Source organism: Ursus arctos, unplaced genomic scaffold, assembly GCF_023065955.2.
Source record: "Ursus arctos isolate Adak ecotype North America unplaced genomic scaffold, UrsArc2.0 scaffold_3, whole genome shotgun sequence".
In the NCBI taxonomy this organism is placed as follows: domain Eukaryota; kingdom Metazoa; phylum Chordata; class Mammalia; order Carnivora; family Ursidae; genus Ursus; species Ursus arctos.
The window spans coordinates 95,273,695-95,287,863 of NW_026622985.1; the positions used below are offsets into that span (position 1 = coordinate 95,273,695).

A 14,169-nucleotide genomic window follows, 5' to 3' on the forward strand; every position below is an offset into this window, starting at 1 on the left:
TCACCGTGTCCTGCAAAACCAAACACCGCCGAGAACAGAAGAGCAGCACGTGCAAGAAGAGCAGAGCACCCAAGGGCCAGGTCTTCTCGTTGCCGAAGCAAAGTGGCAAACTAACTTTATTTCAGGACTGGCGTTGCTACGGCTGATCCATCGATGCAGCGGAGACCAGAGTCTTGTCAATGTTGGCATCATTGGAAAGGTAGGTTTTAATTACGTTTCACATTATCACATTATGTAAATGAAACGTGTAGCTCCTGAAATGGCAGCTATGCCCCAGACTGATGACGGCTCTCAGGGTCCAGGGAGCAAGCGCCCCATGGCCTTGACACTTGAGGAGGGTTTGGGGATTTTTCTACTTCATCTTTTCTTCAAGAAAGAAAACGAGTTTGGGCATACCCATCACCTTCCAGAGGTAGGAAAGGAATTTCGCTGACACTCCTGGGTTTCTCAGCGTCTGTGTCTAGACCTTTCACGGAGTTCAGAGCTGTAGCCAGCTGGTCCGGCTGTGATTTTACAAGGAGAGAGGCTCACAGGCGTCATGTGCTGGGCCGCTGGGACCCGCCCGCCCCGACCCCAGCGCGTGGGCTTCGTCACTGACGGGCATCTTTCACTTACAACAGGCAATACTGGTGTTATAATTAGGCAGACTGTCAAGTACATGCATCTGTTATGTATTCTATATATATGTTACATTAATATATATTTTATGTTTGTTACTATCGCCTATGAACACTAATTTGCCCAATTATATTTAAGATTCACAGGAGGACGAGAGAGCCCAGGAGTTGAAGGTGAGTGTGCGCTCCTATTAGAGACGCGGTCTTTTTCTACCATCAGCAGACAGATCCGTACCATCAATGACCCAACAACAGGGGAAGTTCAAGTATTCTTTATTCAAAGTTGAAAACTGTACCATACTGCATTATTGCAAAAATTCACTGGTACAAAACACTTGGCAGCTGGTGAGAAGGCAATAAAAAGTTGATTTTTAAACTCATTACTATAAATTATTCTTACAGTACTTTGCAAATTCAGAATTTCAAACTGCATTTTTCTAAATTGCCCACAGTACTCGAGGTTCCTGAAGCTAAGGCAGCTGTTCCAGAGAGGAGGAGGGGGAGGATGAGGTAGCAGACGTCAAGGGATTTCCATTTCTCTTTCGATGCCCACGTACTTCAGGGCGTCGGCCTGGCTGTATCTGAAAGAGCACGAGAGAGCAGTGAGCGGGCGTCCGGCACAGCTGAGCGTCACACAGTCGCGCCTGCTCGTCCACTGAGTGTGCAGTGTCTCGGCAGCAGTGGGCGATGCCCGCGGCCGGGGCGCTGGTTCTAGTCTGGCTGAGAAGCGCACCAGCCTTCCCCGGCTCCCCGCCGGCCCCGAGACACTGCTTCCCAGGGCAGGTCCGCACCTCACTACGAGGCCCGGCACCGGGGAGGCCTTGGAAAGAAGGGTGATCGGGCCCTGGGGAAGAGGGCAGAGAGCAGCCCCCGCCCCCGAGGGCCGGGCAAACAGGCGGCCTGACGAGGAGCGTGGGCCCCAGGGCCCCCTCATAGGAAGCCTGGGGCGGCGGTGACCTCCCTGCAGGAGGGGGGCTTCCCCGGCTCCCGTCAGGGGTGGTTTCGAGGCGGCCTTCAGTGCGGCAGGTCGCCATGAAGCACGGCTACACAAGGCCTTCGTCTCAATCCTCAAATGTTAAGCTTCGTAAGGGGACAACTATTCAGCCACGGGATTTATTTAGCTACACCGTCCTCTGCTTGCCTTGAAATATACGTTCTTGTCAACTCACCCCCCAGGGCCTGACTACACTGCCAGCCTGAGGCCTGTGTGAAGCCCACGGTGGGGGGGCCGCGTGGCCTCAGCGTCCTGTGACTTTCCCCAGAAGGACCCCGACGCTGACCAGGTAGGATACAGGCCAACCAGGCCTTAACCGTTAAAGTAGTAAATGCTGAGGATGTGCTGAGTACGTTAGCACGTAAAAAGAATGCAGTCGGTGTAAATACGCCGATGTTAGAAACCCGGGACAACCTCGACGGCAGGCCCGCTGCGAACCGATGCAAATGCAGCGAGCTCCCCTTTCCTTTCGAAAATGCACCTGCAGGAAGCCAGACGGGTCAGCACGACGTCAGCAGCTCCAGCACGGGCTGTCTGCATTCTTTTATCACACAGGCCTCATTTTATTGCTTCACAAGCACCTCCCCCCTCCCCCACACACGGAAGGCTCGCGGCAGCGCTGCCTCGAGCAAGTCCGGCGGCGCCATTTTTCCAACAGCATTTGCTTACTCTTCACGTCTCCCACATTTTGGTCATTTGTTCTTGCAATAGTTGAGACTTTTCCATTATTATACCTGTTAAGGTGATCGGTGATCTTGGATGTCACTGCTGTCATTGTTTTGGGAGCCACGAACTGCACCCCCATGAGATGATGGATGTGAGGAAGAAACGTCAGGTGCGTCCTGACTGCACCACCGGCCGTTCCCGCCTCTGCTCCGGCCTCCCCAGTCCCCGGGACACAACACTACTGAAACCCGGCCAGCTGGTAACCCTGCAGTGACCTCTAAGTGTTCAAGTGAAAGGAAGAGTCCTAGGACCCTCCCTTTCAATCAAAAACGAGAACAGATTAAGCTCAACGAGGAAGGCCTGTTGAAAACCAAGATAGACCACACACGAGGCCTCCTGCCTCAGCCAAGTCGTCGGTGCAAAGGAAAAATTCGCAAAAAAAACCAGAAGTTCTACTCCAAGGGCGCCTGACTGGCTCAGTCGGAAGAACATTTGACCCTTGGTCTTGGGGTTGTTAAGTTCGAGCTCCACGTGGGGTATAGAAGATAAGTAAACTTTTTTGAAGTGCTACTCCAGGGAACACACGAATGATAAGGGAAACAGCCTTATTGCTGCGTGGAGAAAGGGGCAGTGGTCTGCCCAGGAGACCACACCAGCCACATGCTCCCTTAAGCCAAAGCCTCATCCAGAGCCAGGCCTGGACTCTCCTCGGTTCTAGGACGGCTGAGAGGTGAGGACCTGCAGAAGGAACGTCTGAAGCTGGCAGAGGCCGCGTCAGGAGGCTCAAGGAAAGACGCCGTCCCCGTAACACAGGAGCGCAAGGTGAAGCAGCAAGCTTTCCAGAAGCTCCAGCTAGGATCACCGATGAAGGTGGCCACACTAAACCACAGACTGTCCACGTAGACGAGACAGCCTGCTCTTGGAGGAGACGCCAGCGAGGACTTTCGCAGCCGGAGAGGAGAAGGCAGCGCCTGGCTTCAAGCTTCACAGGACAGGCGGACCCTCCTGTGAGGGGCTAACGCGCCTGGTGACCTGAAGCAGAAGCCAGTGCTCGGTGACCTGAAAACCCTAGGGTGCTTAAGACTGATGCTAAGTCCCCTCCGTCTGTGCTCTAGAAACCCAACAACTAAGACACAGCCAGAGGGCAGAACCAGGCGTGGAGCCGGAAGACGGCACGGAGCTGCTGCAGAGTCCGGACCGAACGTGAGCGGACAAGGAGCCGCTGCTTCGGGCCGCGCCAAGCAAGGGGCTTCCCGGATGCGGCTCGTCCTGGCGGAGACGCCGAGACGATGCTTGAAACGACCACCGAGGATCGAGAACGTGACCGCGGCTCAGCCGACGAGGCAGCGGCAGGGCTCGGGAGGACGGACTCCGATTCTGAAGGCAGTTCTGCTGCGGGTAAAATGCCACCCGGCAGCACCGGCCGCGGCAGAGAAACCGTGACGGACGAGCCGTCGAGGCGGCGAACCGCACGCCTGTCTTACGAACCTGCACGGCCGCGCCGGCCTCCAGCGCCCAGCACCCTGATGGGTCGGCAGCGCCCCCCAGACCCTCCAGCTGCGGAAAGACTACCATCCACTTTACTGCAGTGCTTGGGAACCGAACCCGCACTACCTGAGGTGTGCCTGGGTTTCAAAAATAACCATTCCTTGTGTAGTGGGAACTACGTTACCAAGAAGGTACAGCCCCTGACAGGTAACCGGATGAGTCCCTGTAAGAGTGAGTGGAAGAGCGACAAAGAGCAAAAAGACCCCCTTTGTCCAGGTCACACTAGAGATAAGTTGTTACCAACCTGTAATCAAAAAACAGCTCTTCACCAGTCTGGATGGCTCTCTTAGCAAAAATCCCTATCCTGTGATCGCCGTTAACCATCATAACTGGAAAGAGAAACACACTGGTGTCAGTGAGCTGAAGGCACGCACGCGCGTCACCCTCCTCTGGCCCGGGGCTGCTCCGCCCCCACCACTGGTCTGGAGGAGGTGCTGCTGGGAATGCGGGCTCCCTTAGCACCTACCTTTTGCATAGCAGTTCGGATTTACTGAATGATTTGCAAAACGAATTTTGTTACCCTTGCGGGTTGCATCCACCACAAAATCTAAAAAAAGAAGAAAAATAAGCGTCATCTAGTGAACCATTTCAGTCCTGGCTCTGTCAACACGAAGTCATTACAATTCCGGAGCCGCCCCTGGCTCTAGCTCTCCAGGACTTGCCTTTACAAACATGGAATCGAAACTCCTAACCTCAAGAATAAGCATTTCACATCTGAAATTACGTTTTTCATTCTACTCTCTGTGGCGCGTGTTCACACAAAGACCATATGCTGCATGTCCCAGCTGAGTTACTCTGAGGTTGGGGGTCAGGCGTTTTCTTCGTTGCTCCCCCTGCCAGCAGCAATACCCACTGCGGCCTGAGGTCCTCTCCCCGAGAACATTGTCTAAAAACCCGCTCCCCTATTCTCACAGGCCTTGGAGAACACCCAAGGGAAGTCTGGGAGAGGCGGCACAATTCGGAGCTCCAGCCCCTTCCCAGGTCAGTTGGAGCACTAATGACACAGAGGCAGGGGGCCGAGTGGACCCCACAGCTGGGTGGTCAGGAGCGCAGCAGGAAAGCAGCGGCGGCAAGCTCGGAGCAGTCTGGTGCGGCCCCAGAGGCAGATGGCTCTGAACCATCTGGTCCAGCCTCGTTGGCTTGCAGACAAACAGCCCTTTCCTAAGCCTGTGCCAGGGAGTGAGGGATCCCAGGAGCTCGTAGGTGAAGATGCTCCCTGGCCCTGCTCCCACACTAGAGCCCTGTGCCTTCCCGTCTGGACTCCAAGCAGCGGAGGGCTCCCGGCTGCCGCCCAGGAACCAGACAGCCCAAGTCAAACGTACCATTGTTCAAGTTGAACAGAAAGCTGCACATATATTTATCATATACTTTCCCTCTTCTGTCTGCTTCATCTTGAGAAATAATCTAAAAAGAAAGGCAGAGGGTAAGGCTGCTTTGCATTAGGTGATTGAGACTGGCAGGCACGCACGCAAGCTCCTCGGGAGAATGAGACCTTCGGGAGGGACCCCACAACCTGTCCCTACGGCTGGCCTCCCCCCCTCCGCCCCCATTCAGGCTACGTGCTGGTGTTTCACAACCAGGATCTTTTAAGGACTTCAACTCAGAACTAACATTTCCACATCGAAAGGAACTGTGCTTGCAGAAAGCAAGTGTTTTCACTAAAGAAAAAATACAAGCTGGGCGGGTTAATTCCAAAAATGAAGCCAGCCTGATGGTTTTTCCCTAACTCTACAACTAAAAAGGCATATGATTAATGACACTGTCGTTCCTAGATTCTTAGCAGTTAGGCCGTGGCTTAAGTAGGGCGGACTGTACAGCACAAAGCTCTTGTTCTCCCCCTCGTCCCCAGATGAGAAGTGCTAAATGTGACAAGGACTGAAGCAGTCTATTTACCAAGCAAGCCAAACCCGCAAGCAGGAGTTCAGTCCAGGCTGAAAAGGCATTTTTTTATTAATTCACTCTAATCCAATGACATCAGCCCAAAACCAAGGAAAGTTACATAGGATCCCACACGAATCCATGGGATCCGTGTACACTGTCCTGAAACTGGGTCCCCCTCGCCTTACCTCTCCACAGTACTCCGAGATGAATTCATTCTTCTGTACGGGGTCTTTGATGAAGATGCCCCAGCCTGCCACGTCGGACGGCGCCAGCAATAAATGCTAGAGAAGAACGCACGCACAGCCGCATCAGCAAAGGAGCAGAGACGCAGGGCCGACACGTGGGCTACAAGATGACCCGCCGTCCGTCCTCGGCCCCGTTCCAGAGCAGTCACTCAACCAGACGCTGTCGGCAGGAGAGCTCTGAGCACCCCGAACCGAGGGGCCAGCTTCCCAGGTATTGGAAAAGCACGGCTTCCTTTGTAAGTAAAGCTATCTTTGGTCCTACCATTAAGCAAATGAAACCCCGTTGGTAAAAAGTACGTTCTCCTGTGTCGGGAGTTCTCCAAGCAGTCTGCAAAGGTGCGTCAATGTGAACAGTTTCCAAACATCAACAAGTATGGGGCGGGGGCGGGGGAGACAGGACTGAGCAGGGGGCCCTGGGGACTGTCCCAGCATCAATGTGACGTGAGGACGAAATTCACAACCTAGCATAAGAAAACCACCTAACCCCTGAGCCTGGCCAGCCAGCGCTGGCGGTGACCCCAGTTACGTGCTAGGACGGCTCCGGACCCTAAGCTGGGAACGTGCCTCTGTTCTGACGGGAACGCATCTACTCCCACGGGGTCTGTGTACAACTAGAAAAATGCCTCTCCTGCCTCTGCTGCCATCCGGGGCTGGTGTCGGCAGGGGAAGGTGTCCCGTTGAAAACGGAGGACTGACCGCCTAGGTCTTCCCCTCCAAGCCCCGTCTTCCCCCCACCACCGCAGCACCCGGGACCCCCTTCGCTTTAGCGAGCAGCGGCGGCGAGCCGGCCGCTGGCAGGAGGAGGCAAGCACACCTTCTTGGAGCCGCGCTGGATGCTGCAGTTCTTGCAGGACACGTTCTTGCTGTCCCAGTGGTCGGCGGCGCCGCAGGTGAGGCAGAGGTCGGGGTCGCACTCGCGCACGGCCAGGTAGCACGGGCACTGCTTGGTGTTGCACTGCGCCTTGCAGCGGCAGCCGGGGAAGCGGTTCTGACCTTCGGGAAGAGGGTCCTCGTCATCTGCGAGCCTTGCGGGTCTGGGAGCGCGCAGAGCCTGGACTCTGTCGGGTCCCCTCACCCCCAGGTCCCCCTCCCCCACCCGGACCGGAGAGGAAACTGAAGGGACAGGAAGGAAGAGCTGTCACTACTGAGAACGAGCCCCACTGAGCTGGCTTTCCATTCGTATTTGTCAGGTGGCACGTGTATGGAAAAGCTCTTTGATTTATAAAGTGGGTGTGAAGGAAGGGTTTAGACAAAAGAAGAGCCATGGCTCATGACCCTTCTCTGGGTCCGCAGTGCTAGACCCTTCTTGGTGTCCAAGCTGCCTATGCCGTTTCGTTAAATGCTGAGTGTCACCTCGACGGTGACTTCTGCGCCCGGCATGCTGACCACTTCCGGGACCCGGCTAGATGCCCTTTACATTCTGTGCCAACTTGACTATGATTTAATTTAAATGATCCGGTGCTGCCTGACCTGCCCACAGACACGCGCTGGCCACCAGCGCCCCATAAATCCTTATAGAATAAATGCATTTCCTAAAAAGCTAAAAAAGGGAAACAAGCAAGAGCTGCTATGCTGTCGTTTACTATTTTAAACTGCTGCCCAAAAGCCTCTAATTTTCATGCAGTTCATCAAAGCAAATACTTACACTCTGAACTACACTGACAAAACTTTTCACAAAAATTTTGTGCGATCACGCAAGGGCACGAACTGTCACAAGGCTGCCGTGGATGGTCACAGGGTTGGTAGTTGTAAACGTGGTTCGAGGAGCCATCTGCGTAAGGAGAGAACAGCACACAGCTCAATCCAGAGGCAGTAAAACACCACGAGCAAGAACGTGTCCTTCCCCGGTACACTGGCGGGCAGCACGTCTTCCGTACTGCGTGTGCGTGGTGATGGCAGCTACCACCTCCCACCCCCCACGTGCCTGGCGAGTCCAGAGGACTCCCCTCCCTGGCTGACCCACTCCCGCTGCACCAGAGGACTAACTGGACGTGAATCAGCAGACATCCTCCGTCTAAATGGGTTTAAGGTACAGAAGTCAAGTACATCAGACTACCCCAAACGCTAATCCAGTTACTATTGTTAAACGAGTAAACATTTTGAATTATGAAGGTGAACAAAAAGATGCTAACCCTTTTTCAGCTGTATCTTTCTGCAGTGTGCAGCCCACAACCTGCAAAACACAAAACTCAGGTCATCTTTGTGCAGCCGGGGAGTGCGTGACGGCACAAATCCAACCGAAGCTACGAGACAGTCAGCGTGGGCCCCGAGCGGAACAGCGCTTTGACAAGAACAGCTGACCCTTGAACAAGGCGGGGTTGGGGGTGTGAACGTCCCACACCATCCCCCCCAAGATCTGCACGTAAGTTTTGACTCCCCAAAAACAGCCTGTGGACCATAAGCCTCACTGGTAACTGACTGGTACAGATTTTCTATGTCACATGTATTATATGGTGTCCTTACAATAAAGTAAGCTAGAGAGAAAATACAGAGAAACTATATGTGCAGGACCAGAAAACACATGTTAAGTGGCCCCATGTTGTTCGAGGGTCCGCTGTTAACCACGCAGGAGGGCTCACCTCCCCCCCCCCACCTCTGCGGGAGCGCGGGCCGCCCTGGGGGAGCCAGCCCCTCCAGCCCTGGCTTTCCGTGGCAGGCCACGTCTACCTGGGTTTACTCGGAAGTGGGTGAGCCTGAAATAACAGCATGTGTCTAATTTCAGGCATCTGTAGTCATTCCACTGCGCTATACGATCAGAATTCAACCAAGAGATACAGCTATTTCTACTGAAGCCTAAATTCCTGTGGGGAAAACTATATTCTTCCAGTTCTAAATTAAATGGTCCACCCTTCATAAAGAAAGGGAATGTGAGCCTGCGCAGAGCTGAAGTGTCGTCCTTTACCCTTACCCGGCCGTGCTGCTCTCCCCAGACCGAGCGGGCCGGAGGAAAGGTACGCGGATGGGCGTGGTTTCGGGCTCTACACTTCATACAAGTAGCCTGCCCGAAAACCCTCCCCGGGCTCCTCGCTCCGCATGAGCCCTGTGACAGGTGACCTCCACCAGGTTGAAAGCGGGGTGTCTGTGGAGACCAGAAAGCAACCCCGCACCTGGAGAACACGGGCTCCTAGAATAAAAGCCGGCTCAGCCCTCCCATCAGCCCTCAAGAAGCCGGCCCAGGGCCACATCCGAGATCCCTCTCAGAGCAAGTGGAGCCTTTACTGCAGAAGCTACTAACCAGGTTTCCTTAACTAAACTGCAGCATGGTGACCGTCATTTTTAGGACTCTCCACACACCAAGTCTACTGCAGGCTTAAGAGAGACGACGCGCGAGCGCCTAGGCCAGCACGACTCCAGGGTCCGTAGCCGAACGGAGGCTCAGCCCTCGCACGGCCGCACGCAGGCTTACCGGTGTTTCCTCTTCTTCTTCCTCGGGGGGGTGTCCACATCCTCGGCCGGAGCGGGAGCTATGATACTCGATTCTTTGACACGAAACTCATACACCTGACAAGAGGCACCGTCACAGGGCCGTGAGCCCCGTGTGCTCAGGCAAACCAGTCTTAGGCTCGCCCGTACCAGAAAGCTCTCGGTCTCGGCCGAGGCGCTGCCAGGGGCCGGGGATACAGCGGAAAGCAGGGCAGACGCTGACCCGACCCTCACGCGGGGAGAGCGGCTGCCACCACGCTCTGGGCAAGAGCTGCAGGGCTAGCCTAAAGTCTCAGCGGCTTTGTAGATCTGCTCCCTGAAATCTCTGAAGTCAGAAGAATCATTTTCATTCAGTTCCCGCTCAGTGAAAAACAAATCTACCTCTTTTTCAGGAGAGGAACAGGAGCTCAAGAATAACCAAAAATGATCTGTTTGGACAGTGCTGACTTATGTTCCCTCTATCTCAAGTTCTTGAACAGTACTTTATCAGATGTGCTTACCTGTCGACAAGTTTTGGTCCCAATGAGCCTGGCAATGGCACAGAAATTGTCATAATACGTGCCAATGAGGACCCTGAACATCGAGGCCTCAGCACCGCTCCACTCCACGTTCTCGGGAGGCTCAATGTTTGGCTTCATCTTTATGGGCGTTTGACACCGAGAATTTGCTTCTAGAAAACCAAAGTTAAGCATTGGTCAAGAAATGACAACTGGAGAACAGTATTAAGAAGTAAAATTCGGGGGGCGCCTGGGTGGCTCAGTCATTAAGCGTCTGCCTTCAGCTCAGGGTGTGATCCCGGGGTTCTGGGATCGAGCCCTGCATCAGGCTCCTCCGCTAGGAGCCTGCTTCTTCCTCTCCCACTCCCCCTGCTTGTGTTCCCTCTCTCGCTGGCTATCTCTATCTCTGTCGAATAAATAAATAAAATCTTTAAAAAAAAAAAAAAAAAAAGTAAAATTCAGGGCCTGGGTGGCTCAGTTGGTTAAACGTCTGCCTTCAGCTCAGGTCATGATCTCAGAGTCCTGGGATCGAGCCCCACATCAGGCTCCCAGCTGAGTGGGGAGTCTGCTGCTTCCTCTGCCTCTGCCCCTACCCTCTTGCTTGTGCTCTCACTCTCAAATAAATGAAAAAAGCAAGAAGTGAACCATCTTGAAAATAAACAATCAAGCCTCCCATGGGACACAAGGCTGGGCTGCCTTTAACACAGCCTTGTCAGGTCTGAGCGGACAGGCGGCAGGCTGGCTCAGGCCTAGGAACACGTGGCTCTTAATCTCGGAGTTGTGAGTTCATGCCCCACACTGGGTGTAAAGCTTACTTCAAAAAAAAATTTTTAAATAAAATATAAGTTGAGGGGGTCTGCTGTTGTTACTCATGGTGTAAGTTAAGTTACAGGATGAAAGGACAAACCCAGCAGTAAAACACTCGTTGGGAGTGCGCATGGGTTCTCCCAACCGTAACTATGCCCAGAACAGCCACCGGCTTAAAGCAAGTGATGCCCCGTCCGAGAAGGATGGAGAAAGGACAGTGACACCCAACCTGACCACACTGCGTCGTCAGCCTTCCCACAACCCGACAGGCAGTCCTCACAGGCAGGGTCGGGGTGCAGGCAGAAGGCAGCACAAATTCCGCTCCACACCCTGAGCCAGCTCTCTGCTCTCGGCCTTGTCCTCACCGAGAACTCACTGAGTGAAGGGTGCAGCCTTCATCCGGGTCTTACCCGAGGAGCTGGAAGTCTCGTCCTTTTTCTCCTCCTCCTCTTTATCGTTGTTCTCGCCGCCTGTCTCAGTGCCCGCTTCCCTGTCGCTGTCTGTGTCCTTGGACTCCAGCACGTTGATGGTGGGGGTGCTGGGCCGGCTGCTGTTGTTGGGGAGCCTGCCTCTCCTGCGGCCGCCGGGCCGCTTCGGCGGGGTCTTGATCCGCTCCGCGGTAAGGGCGGCAGCGAACTCCTTCGCTCCCTCCTACAAAGTGAAAAATGTGTACATCGAGGTCAAGTTCTGCAACTCTTCGTTGGATGAGAAAAAAAGGATTGCATAAAGCAAGTTAGTCAATAAATGTATCACAGCCATTTTTACAAGCCCTCATTTGCATATCTAGATGCTCTTGGTTTTGTATCTGCTTCTGATAGTTTGGAACTCTCAGAAAGGTACATATAGGTTCTCTTTGTGCTACAGGATGTGAGATCCAACAAGACAATTTTATGTGAGCTTGTGAATTATATAAAGTGATTGTAAGTTAAAATATAAAAAAATAAGTCTCTTTAAACATGAACTTTTATGAGAAGAATTGTGGCTAACGTGCATCCAGAGTCAGACTTTCCTAGTTCAGGTTTTCTTAAGCTACCTCTCTGCAGTAATATTTGAAGTACACCAGAAAAATACAAAACAGAGAAGCATACTGGACTTTGCTGCTTCCTGCCTTATTATTCAAACACCCCATTTTTTCCTGGGGGGGATGCACAGCCCCTGAAGTCATGAAAGGAACTTGGGGAGCAAGGCTGGGAGCACTGCATTCTGCACAAACGAGTCCATAATCCAGTCGCAGAGAGTATGAAGCAACAGTAAGATCATGGATTATAGAGAGACCACAGAAACATCTTGGATGAGCCAAATAAAATTCTGCCTTTAGAGTATTATAAAATAGTGTTCAAGAATCCCATTTTTAGTGGCAGTGGAAGGGAGAAGTTTGAGCACAGCCAACAGTTTTACACTTCATTCTACAAAAACCAAATTGCTTAAAAATAGGATACCTTCTGCAGGTGCCATTCAATGACTCTTCTGTCCAAAATCCAACAGGCAATATTACCCATTTAGTTCCTAGGTAGGAGTAGCTTGGTTCCAAGAGGGAAAATGGTAAAAATAAGATAGTACCCGTAAAAAACAACTTTTCTACCTCATATGCTCCTAAACCCTTACTTTTTCTCCATCCCTATCACCTGACTCAAACTGATACCATGGGTCTAAGACTCGAGAAGGGCTAGGCTGGGGAAGGCTCAGAACTCCCGCATACAGTCACCGAGCCTCTGGGGCTTAAGGAGCTAACTGTGCTTCTCACTCTCATCAACTTGGTGGCAGGTGTAAGAGTCCTTGATCCTAAAGGCATTGGAAGGTTGCTGAAGCGATTAACACAAAGAATAATCCAAGATTCATGAAGGCCTAGAACGTGCAGTACGTAGCAGCTAGAAAGAACCCGCATGGGTGAGACTCTCTGCCTAGCATGTGGCCAAAGTATGGGAGCAACAGCGCCAACGCCGCCTTCGCAGACCTCGCCACACTCCACCAGGAAGACTCCTCCAGCGCCCTGTGGGTCGTGCAGCACTCGAGCTTACCAAGTGCTGGTAACACTGTGGTCCACAAGGTTTGTTGTCTAGAGCCGTCTCGGTGTTCTTCCGCTTGTAAGTATTGGGTGTTGCGTGAAAAGCTGCAAAATAAACATAAAATATCCAAATATAACTATATTTACTTTTTCATTTCCACCATTTCAATGGAAAAAGTCAGTTAAACTTGCCAATGTATTGTTTCCGGGACAGAACTTTCCTTCAAGCTCTTACTGAATCATCTCCATGTATTCTCCTCGACTCTCCCCTGGAACACTGCCACTCCAACCCACCAACCCCTAACAAGGGAGGAAACCGTAAATTCTGGAATAATTAGTGAGTCCCTACTTTTCTCCTTACAAGTATAATTGACGCACATAACTCTAAACTCTGATTATGAACATTTAGTCTTTGATATCGTCATAGAAACTGATATATCCCCTCTACAAGGAAATCAGATTTCCTATTTTTACCAGAAGAATTCTGGCATCTATAATTTCTTGATTCCCAAAAGAAGGTCAACAATCAGCCGTCAAAATGGAGAAAAATAGGATAGCACTTGTTAAAAAACTAGTTTTTAAAAATAAAGAGGATGGGGTTGCGGGGGTGGCTCAGTCCGTTAAGCGGCCAACTCTTGATTTTGGCTCAGGTCATGATCTCAGGGTCCCAGGATCGAGTCCCGTGTAGGGCCCTGCACTCAGCAGGGAGTCTGCTTTTCTCCCTCGCCCTCTGCCCCTCCACTTGTCCTCGCTCGCTCTCTAAAATAAATAAATCTTCAAAAATAAAGAGGACAAGGGTGCCTGGCTGGCTCAGCTGGAAGAGCATGCAGCTCTTGAACTCAGGGTCATGAGTGGTCATGAGTTCGAGCCCCATGCTGGGTGTAGAGATTAAATAAATAGACTTTTAAATAAATAAAGAGGACAGCCTCAGACTACTGAAATTCAGTTTCTTCAGATCACACACAATTCAGCAATCTAGTGAAAGCTTATAGTCAGCACCCTTGTATAGGAAACACAGTCACATAAAACAGGTTTTTTTTTTTTTTTTTGGTTAAAAATGTTATTTATTTATTCGACAGAGATAGAGACAGCCAGCGAGAGAGGGAACACAAGCAGGGGGAGTGGGAGAGGAAGAAGCAGGCTCTTAGCGGAGGAGCCTGATGTGGGGCTTGATCCCATAACGCCGGGATCCCACCCTGAGCCGAAGGCAAATGCTTAACTGCTGTGCCACCCAGGCGCCCCACATAAAACAGGTTCTAGAAAGAAGTGTTTGAAATTTAAAAATCCCCAAATAATGTGATAACAAAAAGACTCAAATTCTAGTACAAGAGTGAACTAAGCATGAACGCACAGCAGTGAGAACTTGGAGAAACCCTCGAGAAAAGCCTACTTCCAGCTACAAAGGCAAATGCTAGAAATGCCCTGTTCAGAATTACACAAGATGAAAATCACCTTAATTTGGATAAAGTAAGTGACATATTCATGA

General features: G+C 51.9%; 1 protein-coding gene and 1 long non-coding RNA gene across 4 annotated transcripts in view; one reads left to right on the forward strand and one right to left on the reverse strand.

Moving 5' to 3' along the window:
- Positions 1–874: 874 nt before the first annotated feature.
- The window catches only part of EZH2 (enhancer of zeste 2 polycomb repressive complex 2 subunit), a 55,949-nt gene continuing 42,654 nt past the window's right edge, over positions 875–14,169 (reverse strand). For all 3 annotated transcript variants that reach the window (XM_057304494.1, XM_026479105.4, XM_057304493.1), the window contains exons 9-20: positions 12,697–12,788; positions 11,089–11,329; positions 9,875–10,044; positions 9,358–9,452; positions 8,084–8,124; positions 7,597–7,722; positions 6,766–6,944; positions 5,892–5,987; positions 5,148–5,229; positions 4,292–4,372; positions 4,070–4,154; positions 875–1,198 (exon numbers count right to left, since the gene is read on the reverse strand). In XM_057304494.1, the coding sequence (XP_057160477.1) occupies positions 1,138–1,198; positions 4,070–4,154; positions 4,292–4,372; positions 5,148–5,229; positions 5,892–5,987; positions 6,766–6,944; positions 7,597–7,722; positions 8,084–8,124; positions 9,358–9,452; positions 9,875–10,044; positions 11,089–11,329; positions 12,697–12,788 (1,349 nt within the window). In that variant the 3' untranslated portion in view covers positions 875–1,137. The remainder of the gene's footprint in view (positions 1,199–4,069; positions 4,155–4,291; positions 4,373–5,147; positions 5,230–5,891; positions 5,988–6,765; positions 6,945–7,596; positions 7,723–8,083; positions 8,125–9,357; positions 9,453–9,874; positions 10,045–11,088; positions 11,330–12,696; positions 12,789–14,169) is intronic.
- Positions 1,907–7,499, forward strand: LOC130542117 (uncharacterized). Its single transcript, XR_008956448.1, has 3 exons — positions 1,907–4,806; positions 5,902–6,162; positions 6,695–7,499. It is a non-coding gene; the product is annotated as an uncharacterized LOC130542117 (long non-coding RNA).